This window comes from Sus scrofa, chromosome 11, assembly GCF_000003025.6.
Source record: "Sus scrofa isolate TJ Tabasco breed Duroc chromosome 11, Sscrofa11.1, whole genome shotgun sequence".
Taxonomy (NCBI): Eukaryota; Metazoa; Chordata; class Mammalia; order Artiodactyla; family Suidae; genus Sus; species Sus scrofa.
Window position 1 is genome coordinate 15,749,958 of NC_010453.5, and position 22,620 is coordinate 15,772,577.

Here is a 22,620-nt window from a genome sequence, read left to right on the forward strand (position 1 = left end):
CTCATATCACGTGTGTGACCATTTTTTGGCTGACTTCTCAGCATAATGCTGTTGGAGAATGGCTCAGATCATCAGTGTTGGAAAATGAGACACATGAACACAGGGAGATCTCGACAAGGCTCTTTTGCAGAAGGGCGCGGGTACTCAAAAAGGGTACTCAAATCTCGTGCAAGAAGAAAAGACCCTCCTTTTTTATCCCTAACGCAGGTGATGTTCCTGCCCCCTTCCCATTGGTCAGGTCAGGGCACACATTCTTCCCGGTTGGCTAATTGAAACAAACTGTTGCTGGGAGAAGAGGTAAAGAGGAGGGGGTCACAGGAGGGCAGTTCAGCTGAAACCCAAGCAAAATAGAGTAACCAAGGTTTCCTTTGATAGAAAAGAGATTATGCTGCTTTCCACTATGGTCTGAAGTTTCTTGAGTCACTTCCCCCCACCCCGCCCCCACCTCGCCCCCACACACAGAAGTTCCTAGGCTAGGAATTGAACAAGCGTCCCACCCATAGAGCCCCAGTGACAATGCCGGATCCTTAACCTGCTGAGCCACAAGGGAACTCCTTGAGTCACTTCTAACTGTTCTATATTGTTAAACTGTTCTTAATGGGAATCCTGGTTACCCAACCTATCTGATGAAACTAGCAAATAATTAACAATATTAAGAGTCGTATCTAACAGCAGTGATGTCCTAGGGATGGTAATGTATGCTATTTGGCTTCTGGTTCTCCCAGAATTAGCCTTAACTGTAGGCAAAGTTACACTAAAAATGGGACATTTCATCAAGGGAAAAACTACAGAATGTCCCAAATTAACCTCCTCATTAGCAAGATGATACGGTAAGACGCCTGAAGGAAAAAGGTGCGGGGCGGGGGACCACAGTTGAGAACTAGCTGTGGAAGCCCTCACCCTTGGCCAGGGGAGACAGAAATTGCATCTTCTCCTCTCCAACTCCACATTTAAAACCTGGCTGAAAGTGTTCAGCCAAACCTAGCCTCAGAGATCAAGCAAGGCAGAGAAATGGTACAATCCCTGTGTTTAAAACCAGGAAGGCGCAGCCCAGAACTCTCCCTATGTCTCCCGCCTCCAGCCACCCACAGACCCTCTAGCTCGGAATTATTTCATTTCATCTTATCCACTGGGTGTTTGCTAGGGTTTTACGATGGTAATATTCTTAGATAAGGACTGAAAGATTATGGCCACACACTTAAACGCACAAACATACACAATGTCTACAACAAACGCTATTTTATTTTCACGGGGGGGATTATAAAAGGAAGGTGTATTCCCATTTTATTCCTTTCTCTTCCTCTCCTCTTTTTCTCATCTGATAATTGTGTAGTACAGAGGAAAGTAGACCATAATTTCAGTTTCCCTTTGCAATCTGTGCAAACGTCGGCAAATAACCTCTTAGCCTGTCCCAGTATCTGTGAAACGAAATAACTTTCCACCTCAGAGCTGTGATGCAGCAATGCAGTAACATTTGTGGAAGGGAAATACACACACTCTCTGTACAGCAGTCAGTGCTTATAATCCTCCTCAACAACACTTTTCTCGCCTGCCTTCCTCAACGCGCTTCACGTCTAAAATGACGCCTATCTGCTCTGGCGCAGAGATTTATCAGGCCGACTCCTCCCACGCTGCCAAGTCCAAGATTAAGCGCCCCGTTTAGGTTTGAAAACCTAGGTCTAGAGCGGTCCTAACTGAACCCGTCAGTCGCAAGCCCCGCCCCTGCAATAGCAGCTCAGGCCGCGCCCCTCTACGCCCATTGGCCCATTCAATTCACGCCGGGCACCAATGGGCGGAGGCGGCAGCCGCGCCAACTAAGGCCTGGCCCCGCGCGCTGAGCGGCAGTGTGCTGAGACACGGCTGGAGAGAGCGAACCTCGGCCACGGTCTTTCCCGAGACGCGTTCCCTTGTCCCGAGCTGCGATGAGCACCCTAGCCGTGCCCCAGGACTTGCAGCTACCCCCGAGTCAGAGGGCCCAGTCCGGGTTCAGAGGTGAGGGCCGTGGTGGCAAGAATTGCGGAGCCTGCGGAAGGATCGTTTGCCGGATGGGCCGGGGTCAGCCGCGGTGTGGGGGTGTGGCTCGGACTCGGCGGTCGGGGCCTGGGTACGTAGACCAGCTTCTGCCCCATCCAGTGGTGGGAAAAACTTGAACAGGGCGCTCGGCCTCTCGCGACCGCATTCTTGACGTTTGTGAAGGGGACAATCGGAGTTGTGCAGGCTCCGTGGTGTTAAGTGTGAGGGTTGAACTCTTCACTTGTGGCCGCGGCCCACTGGCGGCGGAGACGGACCTGCGAATCCGTTTAGCGGGGTGGGGGAGTGAGCGGGGCTTCGGCCGGAACCCGAATTGAGGACCTGGGCCCTCGGGGGCGGTGCCGCGTCCGCACTGAGACCCGACTGCGCCTGCGCGGAATGCTCCCGCATCCGACATTGGGAGTTAATTTCAGAAAAGTTGAGGCGGGCTCCTCTCATGCTTCAAATTTGACTCCTGTTGCCTTCGACTTCATAGAACTATAGGGTTGGCCAAGTCTTCAGAAATAATAGGTATTTCTTTGTCCTATGCATGAAAAAACAATTCTGACCCAATTCTGCTAAATTAGAACTTGGAGTTTAGTGTCTCATCTCTACCATTTAGCTTCTTAAAGCTTGGCTTTTAGTAACTATCCGTTGGAAATGATGTTCTCCAGATTTTTTACTTTCAGGCAGTAGAAAATGTGATTCTTATACAGAGTGGTTATGGGGATCTTTTACAGTAATGATTTAAAAATGGGATTTTTTTTTTTCAAAGGCAGTTCTGAATTGGGAAATTTTCTGTTATATTCTAGACATGATCTCAAGTAGACTTTTGAAGTAAATCTTCATTTAGTCAATATTTTATTTGATGTTACTATTGTAACTGATGTTGACTTGTAGCTCTTTTGTTATTTAGAGCAAAGAAGAGAAAAACTCAAGGAATATCTGTTGAAAAGAAAAACTGCTTTTGCCCTCAAACAGGAAAATCAGATATTATCCAGGTGAGGTCGCATTTTTTTTTTCATTTCACATCTGGCAAATTATATCAGAGATGTCTAGTAAAAAGCTAATATGAGCCACATGTGTAATTTAAAATTTTCAGAGTTCCCGTTGTGGCTCAGGGGAAACAAACCCGACTAGCATCCATGAGGATGCAGGTTCAATCCCTGTTCCCACTCAGTGTGTTAAGGATCCCGAGTTGCTGTGGCATAGGCCAGCAGCTGCAGTTCAGATTCCATCCCTAGCCTGGGGAACTTCCATATGCTGCAGGTGTGGCCTTAAAAAGTAAAAAGATAATAATAATAAATAATTAAAAAAAAATTATAAAATAAAATTCTCTAGTGGCCACATTTTAATTGTTTTTTTTTTTTTTATTTATTTATTTTTTTTTTTTTTTTTTTTTTTTTTTTTTTTTTTTTTTTTTTTATAATGAAGAATCATCTTAATAACATCATTAGTTTTTAATTTGTATTTCTTTACATTAGGTACTTATTGATATATTTTGTCTTTATGAATGCTTCATACCAGGGTAGAAAGTACTCAGATTCCACTTAATATTTAGGAGATAGAGTTGGCAGGACATGGTGATTAGATATGGGGTGTAAAGAAAAAACAGAGTTTAAGATGATCCTGAATGTTCCAGATTAAAGGCAGCTAAAGAGTTAAAACAACTCAATTCAGGACCTGACCCTTATACTATACTTTATAGTGGAAGGGGAAATGCTCTAAAGAACATTATTAGGTCAGTTTTCAACTATGAACAGTAGATTAAAGTGGTAAATTTATGAATTTGAAAACTGTCCTAAAAAGAGCCATTGTCTATATAATTCATCTTGAAAAGTTCAAGAAAAAAAGTGCATGTACTCCACACATAAACACTTCAGAAAGAGTACAAATGATATGGGATTAAATGTTAACAGCAGGCAAATCTGGCCAATGAGTATATGGATATTCTTTGAATTATTTATAATTTTGCAACTTTATATGTTTGGCATTGTTCCCAAATAAAAATTTTAAAATATTTTTTTACCTTTACAGTAAGTAGTTGCTTTAACTTTAGAATAAACCGTATCTTTCACAAATCCCACAATTTTTTTGTTTAAGACAAAAAGATGATGATCTTAGACTTTTGATTTGAAATAGCTGAGTGGATAGTGATACCATATACTGAGATGGGAAGATGAGGGAGGAGTGGAGCAATCACAAGTTCTGTTTTGATCGTGTAAGTTTGAGGCAGCAATTAGTCTTGTCAGTGGAGATGCCAAATAGTCATGTGTTTGAAGTTCAGGGGTAGAATTGGCACTAGAGATGGAGACTTGGGAACTACTGGTATGTAGATGGTAATTCTATTGTCACTGACAAAGAGGAGTCCCTGAGAAGTGTAAAACTAAAAAATGCAGAAGAAAAGTTTAAAATTTGCAGCTTTGAGCCCTGGCGGGGTGAGGAAGAAAAAAGGGAGACTTAAAATAATTGGACCCCTGGGTAGGAGGGAAAAACAGAAGAGTTGGTGATTCAGCAACAAAGTGAAGAAAATGTTTAAAGAAAGAAGAGTGACTACCTATGTCTAGGGCTGTTGAAAGATTCAGTACGATGAAGACAATTGACTTTGAGTGGCAGAAACACAGAAGTGGATGAGCTTAGGAGCCAATGGAATGTGGCGACATGGAGACAGTGCGTAGATCTCTCCTTTTCAGGAGTTTTGCTCTAAAGGAAAGAAAAATGAGGCAGTAGCTGAAAGGAAATGTGAGGCTTAAGGCCTTTTAAGATGAGATACAATGCACGGTGTTTATTTGCTGTTGGGAATGACCTAATTGAGGGACAAGTTAATGAAGCAGAAGAATGAACAGGAAAAAGGTCCCTGAGTAGCCAAGAAGGAGAGTGCACGTGGAGAGTTTGGGCCTGGACCAGCTTGGAGTTGGCTCATCCGTGGGACAGAAGGGAAGCAGAGCATATGGGTAGACAGGCAGAGAGGCTAGTAGTCTTCGGTAGAGCAAAGATAGGCTAACTCTTAAGATCGCTTCTCATTTCTCAGTGAAATAACTTCATAGTATACTGTACACCAGAAGTTAATAGAAGCTGAGATCAATGGGAGTCTTGGTTAGTTAAGGTACCTCTTTGGGAGAACCTGGCAGGTTGGCCATGAGTATCGTCTCCCACTCACAGCAGACAGCAGACAGCAGGCCCAGGAATAACAAGAGGACTCTGCCAGCAGGTAGTGAATGCCAGAGCTTAAAGTGGGGATTGGACTTAAACATTGCAGACTGGCAATGCCTGGGAGGAAAAAGAGGCACCTATACTCATTAGATAGCTACCAGTGTGCCCTGTTCAGTGGCACATTTTGACCCTTCCTTGCCATCACTCAAAATGTGTAGTACAAGCTATAATAAACTTTTGCTCCTTTTCCAAGACTAAGCAAATAGATGTGAAAGGCACTGTAACTATAGAGAGAGCAGGTTTGTTGATTCTTTGTACACTTGGTTCACCTTTACAATCTCTGAACTTGGAGTCTGCCTTACAGTCAACATGTCTAATTGACCCTATTTTTCTCCTTTATTCATAGAATACATAGTCACTTGCTGAGAGATTCTCACAGTCTACACTAACCAGCCTATATGTGTAAAAGGGAGTTTAGGTTTAATTTTTTGTTTTGTTTTGCTTTTTAGGGCCACACCCTCGGCACATGGAGGTTCCCAGGCTAGGGGTCCAATCAGAGCTGTAGCCACCGCAGGCCTATGCCACAGCCACAACAACACAGGATCTGAGCCTTGTCTGTGACCTACACCACAGCTCATGGCAACACAGGATCCTTAACCCACTGAGTGAGACCAGGGATTGAACCTGAAACCTCATGATTCCTAGTCGGCCTCGTTTCCACTGTGCCACAACAGGAACTCCTAGGTTTAATTCTTGAAGAAGGCTTTGCTTTGGATATCTATTGTAAATGTAATGATAAAGTCAACATTAGTGGATAAATTAAGTTGTGAGTGTGTGCGTGCAACATTTGGATTTCTTTTGGGAGAGCTATCTTTAAATTTTTTCAATGTAAGTCTAGTACTAAGTACTTAAAACTAACCAAAGAAAGTGTTGCTTAATAAAGATTTTTGAAGACTTGTTTGAATGACTAGAGAGAAGAATGGTTTGAAATGAGATTACTAAATGTTTACATCATCTATGGGGGGAGGGTGTTAAGACTTGTAAGAAAATATCTTTGAATTCCTCAGCCATCTTGTTTATACTATTAAATCACTCTATAATAAAAGTTTTTCTTAGTACAAATAAATCTCAGTTCTTGCCTCAATTTAAAATCAAAAGTAAATAATTGTGGAGTTCCCGTCGTGGCGCAGTGGTTAACGAATCCGACTAGGAACCATGAGGTTGCGGGTTCGGTCCCTGCCCTTGCTCAGTGGGTTGACGATCCGGCGTTGCCGTGAGCTGTGGTGTAGGTTGCAGACGCGGCTCGGATCCTGCGTTGCTGTGGCTCTGGCGTAAGCCACAGGGGTCCGATTCGACCCCTAGCCTGGGAAACTCCATATGCCACGGGTGTGGCCCCAGAAATAGCAAAAAGACAAAAAAAAAAAAAAAAGTAAATAATTGTGAGTATCCTCCCATTCCTTCTCCCCAAAAAAGGAAACGTCCTTGGTATGGATTTTTTTTTTTTTTTTTTTTTTTTTTTTAAGTAGTAGAGACCAGAGAGTGAGGACATCTGAAGGCCAGATCCAAAAAGAGACAAAAGTTCTGAAACTGAAGACAAAAATGGTAAGATACGGACATAGTCCTCATAAACCCATCCCTTTTCTCTCTTTCCTAAAGAAAGTTTTTTCCTAAACTCTTTCTGAAAGAAATGAGTTCTGAAATACTGATCTATCTTCAATAACCCTTTTAGGCTGATAAAGAAAATGTCAGTAGACCTACTGGGATCAAAAGTAATATAACAGTGGAGAGAAACTGTATTCCTTTAAAACCTTCTAATGAATTAACTAATTCAGCTGTAGCAATTGATTCGCCTAATTTTGAGGATAATAATCAAACTCTGCCATCGTTACCCATGAAAGATGACCCCCAGAGTCAACCTATGACATTAAGCCAAGCATTTCACCTTAAAAACTATAGTAAAAAGAAGCAAGTGACTGTGGACAAACCAAAGCAAGATGCTACCATGCCCAAGAAGCCTGTGCTTGGATCTTATCGTGGCCAAATTGTTCAGTCTAAGATCAATTCATTTAGAAAACCTCTACAAGTCAAAGCTGAGAGTTCTGTAACAACGAAGAAACTTTCAACTACAGACTCTAACGCCACAAAGCCTCAGCCTGTAGACACTGGTGGTGGAACAGTGAAAAGTGACAGGGACTCACATGTGACAACTGCCAAGAAATTTGTGAGCACTGGCACTACATCTCACAGCAGACACCTTGTGCGACCTCCAATTAGAAGTCACCACAGTAATAATACCCAGGACGCCACCAAACAGGACATCAGTAGGATGTCTGCCAATGTCACAATTCGGAAAGGGCCTCGTGAGAAGGAAATATTGCAATTAAATACAGTGTCATCTAGTATCAAAACCAGTTCTTCTCAGGACATAAATAAGACACTATCGAGAAGCACATCTGAAATGGTAGCCAGGCCTGCTTCATCTTCTAATACGAAGCTGATAGAAAAGTCTAAAGGCATTGATCAGCGCAGACATACCATCGTAAAAGCAACTATTGATAGTCGATGGGCTCGGCCCAAAGAAACTGCAGAGGAGAGAAAGTAAGTAGATTTAATTTTATTAGCTTAACTTTCAGTACAGTATCATTTGTGAATATGGCTTATCATGTTTTGAAAGTTGCAGAATTTTTTTGTGCGTGGATTCTCTTCAGTCGTATACAGATCAATGTAAACAAATTTATTTTGTGGAGCAGGATGTCATAAGTTATCGTGCTTAAGTATGTTTAATTAGGTGGTTTTATGTAATCTAAGTTAAAATACTTAATAAAATCCAGAAATACAACCTCTCCATTTAGAAATGCCTTCTCGGGGTTTTTGAGCATATAATTAACAATGATACGGTCAGTATTTCTTCTTCTTCAAGCTGGTGAACTGTGTATGTGCCACTAGTGTAGAACTACTTAAAGATATGAAATATTTTAAAATTTTTGCTCTGTTTGATGAATTCCTTCATCAGTATTACAGTAATGTTTCTATACTGCTTCTAACTGCAGAGCTCGTCTGAGTGAGTGGAAAGCTGGCAAAGGAAGGGTGCTGAAAAGGCCCCCTAACTCAGCAGTTACCCAGCCTGAGCCTGAAGGACAGAGTGAAAAACTGGTGGAGTCCTTCTGGACTACCATGGCCGAAGAAGATGAACAACGATTGTTTACTGAAAAAATAAACAAGACATTTTCCGAATGCCTAAACCTGATTAATGAGGTAGTCTTTTATTTGTGTAGTAGTTTATTGTTTGCAAATTACTTTCATAAATACCTCATTAAATTATATTGTCAATTTTTGACCAATTAACTTGTCAAATTAATGTGCAGTGTTATGTAGACTTAAATGTTAATTGTGAGATTGCTTCTCTTTTGCCTTCCTAGACTGCCTTTTCATTGAGTTCATATAAATATATCAAAGGGATAATTCGATTTTTTTACTTGGGTTATAGATACTGCATTCCTCTAAGATGTTCATAAAGTGGGCTGGGGGTGGATATTCACTCTGATACCTTCTGTCTTTTATATTCATTCAACATATTTACAAATTATTTTTTCTACTCATACCATACTTTACCAAAGAATAGCAACACAAATTAGCAAGTCCTTGTTATCAAAGGTTAAACTTAAGTTAATTCAAGTATTTGTAAACAAAATCTCATCAATCTAAACCAACATCATCATGGTCTTGAACTGTATGATTTTAATTTGGAGCAGAATCCTATGCAGTATGATAATCAACTTTGGCGTGTGGGGTGTTTTGTTTTTGGTTTTTGTTTTTTTTTAATTTCCTGGCTTCTCCTTAATCTTACTTTGGTCACTCACTGGTGTCCAAGATCCATAGAAAGACTGAATATACGCAGTGTGATTTCAAACCTTTCTCTAGTCTTCATGAGCATCTTTAATCTTCTTGTTCTGATGACCAGTGAAAATTACAGTCAGGGAAACTGATTCTATTCTTATTTCTGCTCAGCTGGGGTTTTTTAAATTGATACTAGGGAATTTTTCTGCCCTATTTAACCATATATAGCTCTTCATCACATAAATCACTACACATTCATTTTAGTCTTACGATCAAAACCTAACGAAGATAATTTTTTTAAAAAATGTTTAAGCTTTTCTCACAAGCATCTGGTAGATGCAAAAATTTTAGGAGTTCCTGCCATGAGGCAGTGGGTTAAAGGATCTGGCATTGCCACAGCTGAGGCATAGACATCTGTGGCTCAGATTCAGTCCCTGGCCTGGAAACTTCCATATGCCGTGAATGTGGCCATAAAATTAAAAAAAAAAAAATCTAAGTATTAACAAATAGAATTCCACACTATATAAGAAGATAAACATCAGGACCAAGTAGTGTTAGTCATTTTTTTAAACTAATATTTATCTCAACTAGTATTTCTTTTTTCTTCTGCCTCTGACTCTTGACTGATATGCTTCTTTTTTTTTTTTTTTTATAGATTATTTTTATTTTTATTTATTTATTTATTTGGTCTTTTGTCTTTTTTTTTGTTGTTGTTGTTGCTATTTCTTGGGCCGCTCCCGCGGCATATGGAGGTTCCCAGGCTAGGGGTTGAATCGGAGCTGTAGCCACCGGCCTACGCCAGAGCCACAGCAACTCGGGATCCGAGCCGAGTCTGCAACCTACACCACAGCTCACGGCAACGCCGGATCGTTAACCCACTGAGCAAGGGCAGGACCGAACCCGCGACCTCATGGTTCCTAGTCGGATTCGTTAACCACTGCGCCGCGACGGGAACTCCTGATATGCTTCTTATGAGTTATTCAGAATAAGTTAAGACAGTAGGAGGATAACAATGTTTTATGAATAATTTTTTACCAACCTTTTCTATCACTGATCTTGATTATAGCAAGCTTACCTAACTGTTCATATTAGCAGGCTAAACGATGTCACACACTTTATTTCTTGCTATTTTAGGGATGTCCAAAAGAAGAGATATTGGCTACCCTGAATGACCTGATTAAAAATATCCCAGATGCCCAAAAGCTTGTTAAATATTGGATATGCCTTGCACGTATTGAACAACTCACAAGTCCAATTGAAAATATTATCGCAATCTATGAGAAGGCCATTCTGGCAGGAGCTCAGGTGAGATTAAAACTTACTGGTGTTTTATTATTACAGTGTAAATAACTCAGAATTATTTTGGAACACATCACCATATAACTTGATAAAATTGTGGTTGTATATGTAAAAGTAATGAATGTTTAAAGGCTACAAAGTTTGCATATTATAAAGACTGTTTCTCAACCTTCTAAAACTTCCTCACCTACTAGGGATAATCAGACCTTAGAGAATGGATATAAGCTGGAATATGTATTTTATAAAATGTGCTGTGAGAAATGTATTTCCTTTTGACCAAGTTTCTCAGAAACACATTCTTGGAAATTGTTTACAAAGAAACTTTTTAAAAAACTTTTCAGCCTTTCCTTAAGAAAAGTCTATATCCTTTACTGTCAGCAAGGCCAACAGACCAAATATTCAGCATTTACTCTCTCTATAGCTATTATGTATAAAACACTTTGCTGAAGAGTAACTATATTTGACTGAATTCCACTTGGAAGAAAATATTAGGTCCCTGATCCAGTGAACCAGAAGGTAATATTAATTACTTAAGGCAGCTTTGGCACTGTAGCTATGATGCAAAATAAGAGCCAGGTATTCACAGAGAAAGCAGTGGTGTAAAGAGAAAGTTGTGAGACCAGAGCAGAAGGTGGAAAACAAGAATCAAAAATAGCTAAGAAAATTGAAAACCAGATGGGTGAGTAGTTTAGGACTAAATTCCAGAATTAAGAATATGAGCCTGACCTTCCCTTTTATATAATATTTTGATTATATTACGTTAGCAGGCATTGTGCTTCATAGTAAGCATATCTGACATACAATGGGTGCTTATATGTTAGGCTGATCCATCTGAACTCTTCAGGAGGTCAGTGGTAAACGGACCCAGCTAGTATCCATGAGTACACGGTTCGATCCCTGGCCTCGCTAAGTGGGTTAAGGACCCAGTGTTGCCATGAGCTGTGGTACAGCTTGCAGACACGGCTCGGATCTTGCATTGCTGTGTCTGTGGTGGAGGCCAGCGGCTACAGCTCTGATTCGACCTAGCCTGGGAACCTCCATATGCTAAGGGTGCAGCCCTAAAAAGACAAAAAAGTCTTGAACTCTTCAGAGGTGCATTTACTTGCATGTGAAACAAAAATATAACCATGGACTTGAATGTAGGAGAAAAGGAATAAACTTCTATAAATTTAAGCAGCTCTTTAATAGATATTAATATAGTCTTAATTTGCTAGTTGCTCCTTCATTTTGTTCCTGTCAGGCAAGCAGTAGTAGTTACTACCAGCTTAAGAAAAATTATAGGGAGGAGTTCCCAGAGTTCCCACTGTGGCACCATGCGTTTTTGATCCAGCTTGTCTCTGTGGAGGTGCCAGTTCGATCCCCAGTCTGGCTCAGTGGTTTAAGGATCTGATGTGCTGCAGCTGTGGTGTGGGTTGCAGCTCTGGCTCAGATTGGATCCTTGGACTGGGACTTTCCATATGCTGCGGGCATGGCCAAAAAAGAAAAGAAATTATGGGGAAAATGTTTAAACTGATGGAATTCAGAGTTCCCGTCGTGGCTCAGTGGTTAATGAATCTGACTAGGAACCATGAGTTTGCGGGTTCAATCCCTGGCCTTGCTCAATGAGTTAAGGATCCATTGCTGCTGTGGCTGTGGCGTAGACCAGCGGCAACATTCCGGATTAGACCCCTAGCCTGGGAACCTCCATATGCTGAGGGTATGGCCCTAAGAAGACAATAGACAGAAAAAAAAAAAAAAAAGGCTATAAACTGATGGAATTCTATCCCTTAAGTTCACTTTTACTTGGAAAAGGCAGTCAGTTTTTCAATTCTGAATGCAAAATAAGAGTTCTGGGGAAAATGGTCCAAGAATCACTACTTTGTTTTAAAACATGAAATTTAATCACTGGTTTTAAATTTTCAACTTGGACAGCCTAGTTAATATCAGGGAATATAAAACTTACATGGGTCTGCTTTCTTCATTAAAAAAAAATATAGCCTATTGAAGAAATGCGACATGCAATTGTTGAAATTCTGACAAAGAAGAGCCAAGAAAAAGTGAAATTTGGTAAGTTAGTTTCTTGTTTCCTTCAAATGAAGGTGATTTAAATAAGTTTCTTTGCTGAATTATCTTTCTTTTATCTTTTTAAACTTTTTAATATTTGTTTCTTTCCTCATACTTCTATTGACTTACCTCTCAAATTCATTGGCTTTACGTAGGATAAATAATTTAATTAGGAGATCTGGCTCAAAACCCCCAATTTTTTTTATTTATATATATATAAAATGATTTTTATTTTTTTCCACCATAGCTGGTTTATACTGTTCTGTCGAAACTTGTTACCATGTGTCTGTGAAAACTACCTTATCTCTCTGGGCCTTAATTTCCTGTCTTAAAAATAAGGTACTTTGATTAGATGATCTGTTTCTGTTTACGGTTGCTGTTAATATGCCCCAGTTGAACATACAGAAGATATACTGACCTGATCTTACTACCTATGTTTAATGAAGGAGCTTAAGGGAGAAGTCAGGGAGACAGAAGGAAAAACCAAGAAAGACTAGTATACCACACACCAAAGGAGAAAGGTTTAAGACTAACCCCACCCATTGAAATGGGTGAAAAGAATCAAAGGATACACACTACCAGTGTAAATAAGTCCAGGGAATGTAAGGTACAACATGGTGTCTGTAGTTAGTCATACTATATTTCGTGTTTGAAAGTTGCTGAGAGTCAATCTTAAAAGTCCTCATTATAAGAAAAAAAATTTTAACTATATGATGGGGACAGATGTTATCATTTCACAACACATTGTGGTCATCATTTCACGATACATACAAACATCACATCATGTTGTATACCGGAGTTCCCGCTGTGGCGCAGCAATGGGATTGGTGGTGTATTGGGACACGGTTTGATCCCCGGCCCAGCACAGTGGGTTAAGGGTCCATTGTTGCTGCAGCTGTGGTGTAGGTCGAGACTGCAACTCTGATCGGATCCCTGGCCAGGGAACTGCATATGCTACAGGATGGCCAAAAAAGAAAAAGGAAAAAATATGTTATATTTCTAAAGCTAATAGGAGTTCCCGTCGTGGCTCAGTGGTTAACAAATCCAACTAGGAACCATGAGGTTTCGGGTTCAATCCCTGGCCTTGCTCAGTGGGTTAAGGATCTGGTGTTGCCGTGAGCTGTGGTGTAGGTTGCAGACGCGGCTCAGATCCCACGTTGCTGTGGCTCTGGCGTAGGCCGGCGGCTACAGCTCCGATTGGACCCCTAGCCTGGGAACCTCCATGTGCCGCAGGTGCGGCCCTAAAAAGACAAAAACAAAACAAAACAAAAAACCTCCAAAAATTTCCTAATAATCAAATCCTGAGGTCTTTTCAGCTCAGTGGATTTACCAGGATGTCTCCCAAGAATTTCACATCTAACATATTTTCTTTTGAACTCTTTGTCTTCCCTTACTGCTTCCTGATACCATCTCTTCCTCCCGCCAAAAAAGAAAGAACAACAACCAAAAAAATCATCTTCTGTCATTAAAGACTCATAAGCAAGGAATTTTAGAAGGAACGCCCCCAGTACACATGCACACCCAGCCCGTACATTCATTCAAGGCCTGACTCGGGATTAACACTCAGCCTGGGCCCTTCCTCTCGCTGTCTCCTCTACCGCCTTGCTCAGACTATTCTAACAGCTTTGTCTTCCTACCATCACAGGTCATTGCTTTCACTTCCCACTCTGTACAGTGACCAGATCTAATTGTATCTCTCTCTCCAGGGAATTTTTTTTGTCAAAACATCCTACCGATCTGATCTCATCACCTTCTTCCTACATTCCCACTTTATTCTTTACCCTATATTCAAAGTGCACTGGCCCTTTAATGTCTTAAATAGATAACTTCCTTTTAAGCCTTATCCCAAGATGGTCTTCCTTGTTCTTCTCAAGCCCTCATTTCTCAAGAACCCTCCTAAACATCATTTGTGAGGCCTTCCTTTGCCATCTTCCTGTCCTTCAAGCAAAGACAGGTACTTCTTTTGAGGGGTTCCCACAATCATAACTTTTGCTTTTACCTCAGTTATAGCGTTTCCCTCATTTTATAATTATTTTAAAGCATGTTTCTTCCATGGAGTATGAACTTTTTTTTTTTCCTTCATTTTTGGCCACCCTGCAGCATATGGAGTTCCCTGGCCAGGGATCAGATCCGAGCTGCAGTCACGACCTAAGCCATAGCTGCAGCAATGCCACATCTGTAACCCACTGTGACAGGCTGGGGATAGAACCTGCATCCCAGCACCTCCCAAGACGCCACCAATCCTGATGTGCCACAGTGGGAACTCTGGCATGCGAACTTCTTAAAGGACTGGGATGATTTCCTTCCTATATTTGTACCTATAATCCCTGACACATAGGAGATAGATAGTAGGTCTTTGTTGTACTAATAATTGTCAGCAGTATTTGCATCGGAAAAGTAATGGTTAGGAGTTGGCAGTTTGGTTCTTTTATTTTGAGAATCTAGCCAACTATAAATAACTGTCTTCTGGTTTTGTTCTTTAAATTTGACCAAAAGCTTAATCTCTAAATCTGTTGTTATAGGAGAAAAAATTGAGGAGTCCTCTGCAACTAAGGAACAAATCCAAGAAGTCAACGTTGATGACACAGGTATTAATCTAGAGGCAGAAAAAACGGAAGTGGACAATAAGCATCCTAGAAATGTGATATTTCAAGATTGTGAAAGAGAGCAAGATGACAAAACAAAAGATCCAGCCAATGACGTTAAAACCCCCAATACAGAAAGTGGAGCTGGTTGCTTAATTAAATATAATGTGTCTACTACGCCATACTTGCAGAGGTAAACTTTTAAAACGTAATATGCTGTGATATGTTTTTATGCTTAGGGATAATATATATGGCATTTTGAAATCTTTAAGATAGCTTCCAATTAGAACTGTTTGTTAATAGAAAGATTTCAAATAAATTCAAATGTCATTGGAACGTTTTGCCTTTTAAATACTATATTTGCATCATTTTCCTTTAATCTCTGTCTTACTGATCACCGTGGGTTTTGGAATTGAGCAATTAGCCAACTCTATAGATATTCAAGTATCTACTCTGTGCAAGTTGTAACAACAAAGTCAAAAATTACTCCTTACTTCAAGGAGCTTGTAGGACCTCTTTCTCTAAGACCAGCAGTCACATGGTTGTAACATACAAGTTATAGTATGATAAATAGCATCAAAGGACAAAGAGGAAATGCTAAACATGATAAACATGCTTTTAACTCTGGGAATAATTCTTTTTTTAGTTTAAAAAAGAAGATGCAGTTTGATGAAACAAATTCTGCATTTAAAGAGCTGAAGTTTCTAACACCAGTTAGACGTTCTCGACGTCTTCAAGAGAAGACTTCTAAATTGCCAGATATGTTAAAAGACCATTATCCTTGTGTGTCTTCACTGGAACAGTTAACAGAGTTGGGAAGTGAAACCGATGCTTTTGTGTGCCGCCCCAACTCGGCCCTGTGCCCCATGTACTCGGAGGCGGAGGCGGAGAAGTGAAGCTCTGATAAGGATTGGGGTCTGAGGATTCCAAGGCTGTTTTGTTGGTTTGTTTGTTGAGACTCTGTATGTTCCTTAGGTCAAGAATTGCCAAGTACCTATGTCTTCTGGGCAGTAAGTGCTTTTACTAATGTTCACTTTATAGCAGGTGTTGGCTTCTGTGCCTTGGAAAACTAATCCTACCTTGATCTCAGTACCCGGAGTTTTTCTCTACAAATAAGTTTTGTCAAGACAGACCTAGCTTGCTTTTTCAGCCAGTTCTCATACCCCAGACTGCCTGGCTTCTTCATCACCACTCTCCACCAGGGCCAGTGAGTCTGCATCTCTGGTCTCTTGGCCTCTTCCTTTTTTTTTTTTTTTTTAAACTGTGGTCACCAACAGGGGTAATTAACTAAACACTCTAAGTAGTAAGAAAGAAAATATGCCAAACTTAGTATTTGGAACTTTAACTCTGAGTTCCTTTCTATAGTTCCCTTTGTAACTTGACTATCTAAAATGTTAAAATACTAACTTCTGTTGCTTCATTTGATATAATTTATAGACTATTAGAATGGAGTTAGAGAAAGAATATATAATATTTAATGTCATTCTATTTCAAGTAGTTTTTCTAAAATAATACTTAAAATTGATTTATTCCTTGTAACATAAAAACTTCAGTTAAATCATGTCTCTTAAAAACATGATAGCCATACACATAAATACCACCAATAAAATCGTTTTGTAAGTCTCTAAACTAATACTTAAATGGCATACATCCTTTACCTACTCTACAGTTTTTCCAATTAGAATCCTGTCATTGTAAAAGAATAGATAGTTTTAAAACTGCATAATATGATTGTGGTTGAAAATCACATACTTAATCTTATTTATGTTCATTAATTCCATTTGTATAATAGCACCTATCTTTGTTCTATTTATTGTCTTATGTTCTAGAGAGTAGGATTTTTATTCCTTTTTAAACTGTGTACCTAATATGTATACAATAAATTAAAAGATCTATATAACAATATTTCAAAGACATTTCTTTCAACAAATGTGCAGTTTAACCACAGTGAATAAATTTAAAGCTTGCCTTTGAAATACATCATAGTGAAATCTGACTTGAGGTTTTTCAACACTTAAAATAAGCGTATGTTTAATGGTGTATTTCCTTTTGAAAAATTATCAATCTACTTACCTAAAAACTTACCTTAATCTTTAATTTGTTTTAAATTCTTTAGTTTTTTTCATACTTTGTATGAATGGTGTAAAACATGCCATTTGAAATAAACTTCAAGCTGGCCCATACTCTGAGCTTTATAACTTCCTTACCGTATGGTTCATTGGCCATATAGCGTAGCTTGAGATATCTCAGTGGAAGACAGCTTAAGATAAACGGTTCTGTTTGGACAGGTTAGATAGAGTGGGTTGTTTTTTTTTTTCCTCCTCCCTCAACTGAGGGAAAATCCATCTAAATTGTCAGTTCTAACATTTACAGACATAGTTCTAACTCCTTTTCAGATGCTTAAGAACAGTTACGTATCAGACCTAGGTTCGTCCAAGCTCAGTACCTCCAAGAATGCGCTGTAGAGTGCATGAGCCTCGAGATCCAACAGACCTACATTTACAACCTCGGCTCCTACCTTCTCGTAAAAGTTAAGTGACCATGGAGAAATTACTTAGGTCGAGCCTCATCTTTCTCAAGGGTAAAATGAAGATAATCCCCTTTGGTCATTTTGTATCATTTTATCTGCCTGTGCCCCCTGTTTGAATGGTCAGAATGGACACCTAACTCAGGCTGGACTGAAAGAGCCCTTTCTATCCTTTCCATCGGTATTTGGAATCGGGACCGAGAGGCTTTTCTGTATAGTTAGGCCTAGAAAATGTAAGGCACTGGGTGACCACACCAAGACTGGGAAGCAAAGGGAACAAGGAGGTAACTACCCAGGGAAAAGGAGAGACTCCTGCCTGGGCTTTTCAATAGCTTGTCAGTTGTGCATCCAATTCCTGTTAAGTCTGAATCCAGATAAAGCAAAATTCCTCTTACTCCAATCCCACTGCCCCTTAGTATGGTAAACGTCCAATTTTTTTTCTGTATATTTACCATACATACACAGTATAGATACATATTTAAACATGTGTGTATGTGGCTTTTTTTCTTTGTTGGATATAAATGGCACCATACTTCATGTATGTTTCTGCAATTCCCAAGTCATAAGGACTTTTCATTAACATAGGTCAATGTAACATTAAAACTAAATGGAAGTAAATGGTAAAATTTACATTTCAAAAAGAAACGCTATGAAATTTCAGTCTCTATAGCTCTTGCAAAAATAGATTCTAGGTAGAATAGATAGTTAAATTTAAGTAAGTATATTAGAAGAAATACATTTTCCTTAGGACAGGGAGGGCTTAAGCAAGATGGGATCTTGAACACTGAAGGGTATGGCAGAGCTCACAGAATTTAGCAGCACTTGGGAGCAGCAGAACTCCTACCTCTGTGAGTAGAAGCACAAGACATTCAGGAGCCAGACCGGGTAGCACACCTGAGGTCTTCAAAATTTTGTGAGAAAATGAATTGTGAAGCTAGAATTTAAGCTATCATTCAAGTTTGAGGGCAAAATAACATTTCAAACATGCAAGGGTTCACAGTTTACTACTCATGCACTTTCCTTAAAGTATCCCTAGAGGTTTTATTCTGGTGAATAAAAAGTAAATCTAGGATTTAAAACACTCCTAAACACATCAAATTAAAAAAAAAAAAACAAAACATAACTAAAAAAAAAACACCCAGGAGTTCCTGTCGTGGCTCAGTGGTTAACGAATCCGACTAGGAACCATGAGGTTGCGGGTTCAGTCCCTGGCCTTGCTCAGTGGGTTAACGATCTGGCGTTGCCGTGAGCTGTGGTGTAGGTTCTGACGCGGCTCAGATGGATCCCGCGTTGCTGTGGCTCTGGTGTAGGCCGGCAGCTACAGCTCCGATTCGACCCCTGGTCTGGGAACCTCCATATGCCACGGGTGCAGCCCTAGAAAAGGCAAAAAGACAAAAACAAAACAAAACAAAAAAAACCCCCCTGAAATCTCCATAATTGTAAGTTACAAAACATTATACAAAAACACCCCAATGATTTCAACAGGAGAGGTGTCAAAGACAAAAAAAAATTATAGAATTAAAGCTGATTACCATATATATATATATATATATATGGTCAATAGCATTGCTACAAGCTTGTCATGTTTGGGTGCTGGATAGAGAAATTCATGTTTATGCTCACCATCTAGTAAGGGTTTAATTATTTAAAATATAAAATGTAAGTACAAGACCCAGCAATTCCATCCCTAAGTATCCAGGAGAAATGAAAACACCCTGGCAAAGATTGTACCCAGGACTGTCCATAATAGTCTTACTCATATTAGCCCCAAACTGGAAACAGCCCCAAAGTCCATCAACTAGTGAATTTAAAACATTGTACACTATATCCACTCAACGGAAATTGAGCAAAAGAAACCAGACATTAAGAAAAAGGAACAAACTACTGATAAACAGCAGTATAGATGAACCTCAAAAACACTAAGAAGTGAGACAAAAAACTATGTACTATGTGATTCCATTTATGTGAAATTCTAGAAAAAAATAAAATGGCATATTGACAAAACAGGTCAGTGGTTAGCTGGGGCTGGGGACTGAGGGAGGAGACCAGCACCAGAAGGACAAGAGGGAAGTTTCTGGAAAAATGAAAATGTTCTATATCTTAATGTTAGTTAACATAGTTATTCTTTTGCCAAAACTCACTGACGTGCACACTTAAAATGGGAGTATTTTATTAAAACATACCTCAAAACAATATATACACCCTTATCGCTAAAAACATAAGGATACCCACCAAAAACAGAAGAAAAGAATATGTAGCTCCAACCACTGTGGGGAGTGCAATGGGTTTTTCAGCTCCACAGAATTAGCCATGTGCCCGAGGAGCCCCAGCTGTTCCAGCTGCCAGCTGCTAAGGCTTTCCGGCCCAAGTGCCAGATGTGAATGAGCGCGCTGCGCTCTCAGGTACCCGCAGCCCCCAGCTTTCAAACTGCCCCAGCTGATGCCAAGTGGAGCAGATTCTCAAGTCTGACGTCTCTCTCCCTTTTTGTCAGGGTTTCAGAAGCAGAGAAGTTCAACGCCTGCTGGAAACTGCCCTTAAATCTTTCCTCCTTTCTATAGGAGGCTTCTGGTGAAACTAGGCCGTGAGCTAACTCACTTCATGCACAAGGTGGAGCTTATAAAATTAAGATAATCTCTTTTTCTCTATGAGTGAGGCCTGGAATTTGAAACTATTATATCATTAGGAACTCAGGAAAATTAACTTTGAGATTCAAAGGTCATCTGGGCATCATAGCAGTTTAATATTTTGAAAATATGTGCTGTATCTCCATGGCTTTCCAGGACAGACACTGGCCTCTCCAATCGGCTCCCACCCACTCATTGTACTGTAGGCTGCAAAGCTAGGGGTGCTGTCTGCAATTGCCTACCATGTTGTTATCACTTAAAAGACCATTGCTTTTCCTAGACTCATGGTGACCATTTAGAAATGCAGAAATAACGAATTACTATTTGCACACCAGGAACCAAGACAGTGTTATAGATCAATTGTACTTCAAGAAACCAACCAACGAACCGACCTCTAGAAAAAGAAATCAGATACATGGTTACCAGAGGCAGGAGGTAGGAGGAGGGTGAACCGGATGAAGGCAGTCAAAGGTACAACCTTCCAGTTATAAATACGTACTATAGATTTCACGTACAACACGATAAATATAATTAACACTGCTCTATGTGTATATGAAAATTGTTAAGAGTAAATTGTAGACATTCTTATCACAAGGAAAAAAAATGTTTTTATTTTGTGTCTATGAGATGATGGACGTTCACTAAACTTACTGTGGTCATCACTTCATGATGCAAGTCAAATCATCACGCTGTACACCTTAAACTTATACAGTGATGTATGTCAATTATGTCTCAATAAAACTGGAAGAAAAAAAGACCATTTTCCACCTTCTTTTGAGACTCAGAGCATCCAACTGGATTGGTGGTTCTCAATCAGGGACAATTCTGCACCAACTGCCCCCACTCGCATGCCCACCTTGGGACATCTTCAATGTCAGGAGACATTGTCAGCAGATTAAGGTGTCACAGCTGAGGGCAGAGGGTACTGCTGACGTCTGGCAGGTAGAGGCCAGAGATAACTACTAACAACCTACAAAGCACAAGGCAAACACCCTCATCCCCACCCCATAACAGAATTATCCAGCCAAACTGTCAACAGTGCTGAGGGCGAAAACCCCTAGATTACCATCTCGCCTCCTCTTTCTTTCTTTGTTTTGTGTGTGTGTGTTTGGCCACACCCAAGGCATGTGGAAGTTCCTGAGCCAGGGATGGAACCCTCCCCACAGCAGAAACCCAAACCACTGCAGTGACAATGCCGGATCTTTAACTGGCTGCACCACAAGAAAATACCTCTTCCTTGTTGATGCCATCTGCTGACCTCGCCTCTCATTCCACTGAACCGTACCTTCCACTTCAGCAACTGATTCTTCAGCTGCAGCATGGACTTCGGCGTTGCCAAGATCTGCACCACCTCTGAAATCTTGAGACGACGGTCCAGTTCCCTTCACAACGCCTCTCCTGCCAGCGGCCTCCTTTGCTCCATCCATCCTCCGTCTTCGGCTTGATTCAGACTTCCAGTTCATCGTGACCATCAAACCAGCACTAGAAATAGAAATATATTGCAAGTTACACATGTAGTTTATTTTTTTATTTTTATTTGCTTTTGTCTTGTCTTTTCTAGGGCCGCACCTGCGGCATATGGAGGTTCCCAGGCTAGGGGTTTAATCCGAGCTGTAGCCGCCGGCCTATGCCACAGCCACAGCAACACGGGATCCATGCCTCATTTTCGACCTACACCACAGCTCAGGGCAACGCCGGATCCTTAACCCACTGAGCGAGGCCAAGGATTGAGCTCGCAACCTCATGGTTCCTAGCCGGATTCGTTTCGGCTGGCCACGAGGGGAACTCCCCCTAAACATCTTAAAGTACCTACACTTCTTGCTTCTTCTGACCATCCCACCTCAACTACTGCCGTCTAGTTGCTTCTTCATCACATCACTGAGACCACTTTCTTCAAGATAACTCATGACCTTCTAAATCCAGTGGGGTCCCTTCTGACTTCTAACTTGGTCAGCTCTTTTTTGAGACTGTTTACTACTGCAGCATCTCTGACATTATGGCAGTGTAGTGGCCAAGGGTCAGACTCTGGAGCCAAACTCCCTAATTCTAAGTCTACCACTAACTAGCTGTGGGACCTGAGGCACATAACTTGACCTCTCTGTTCTCAGAGAGACCAACTGTGCCTTCCTTTAGGGTTGTTTTGAAGATTACATGAGTTAATAACTAAGACCTTAGTCCTATTCTATGCACTTTAATGTTAATCTCCCTTAAAACAGTGCCCAGCCCCTCGTTATCTGCATATGTCATCTGTAATCACAGCTGTGGCCGTCTCTCTCTCTCGGGCACCACTATTCGGCCCTCCACACTCGCCCGGGTTCACACGGCTGGCAAACTGAGGGCACTGCCTGTGTAGAAGCTTATCTACACGGGCTGTTGGCTTAAACTGGAGTCAGAACTCACGTTCCGGGGTGAAGGTCCTCCCTCAGTATCGCTGGCATCGTTTCTGAGCGACGAGGAACAGCAATTTGAAAACGCGCCCTTCGCAGGCCCGGCTACTCCGAGAAGAGCGCCTCCCGCCCGAACCGGGAAGCTCGCTTCGCCT

General features: G+C 40.7%; 1 protein-coding gene and 1 long non-coding RNA gene across 4 annotated transcripts; one reads left to right on the plus strand and one right to left on the minus strand.

The window, feature by feature from the left end:
* On the plus strand, window positions 1,760-17,111 carry CKAP2 (cytoskeleton associated protein 2). 3 transcript variants are annotated; one of them, XM_003130956.6, is made up of 9 exons: window positions 1,760-1,992; window positions 2,927-3,011; window positions 6,687-6,765; window positions 6,893-7,761; window positions 8,214-8,418; window positions 10,135-10,305; window positions 12,276-12,345; window positions 14,865-15,120; window positions 15,574-17,111. In XM_003130956.6, exons 1-9 carry the CDS (start codon window positions 1,923-1,925, stop codon window positions 15,821-15,823), a joined length of 2,055 nt encoding a protein of 684 aa, XP_003131004.2. In that variant the 5' UTR covers window positions 1,760-1,922; the 3' UTR covers window positions 15,824-17,111. The 3 variants fall into 3 exon arrangements, with proteins under 3 accessions (XP_003131004.2, XP_005668436.2, XP_020920937.1); XM_005668379.2 differs by having other exon boundaries at window positions 1,808-1,992; window positions 6,690-6,765; XM_021065278.1 differs by having other exon boundaries at window positions 1,826-1,992; window positions 6,690-6,765; window positions 14,865-14,930; window positions 15,574-16,819.
* LOC110255751 lies at window positions 2,001-22,615 on the minus strand. The gene is made up of 3 exons (XR_002336535.1): window positions 22,479-22,615; window positions 21,364-21,560; window positions 2,001-2,554 (listed from the first exon to the last, which is right to left on the minus strand). It is a non-coding gene; the product is annotated as an uncharacterized LOC110255751 (long non-coding RNA).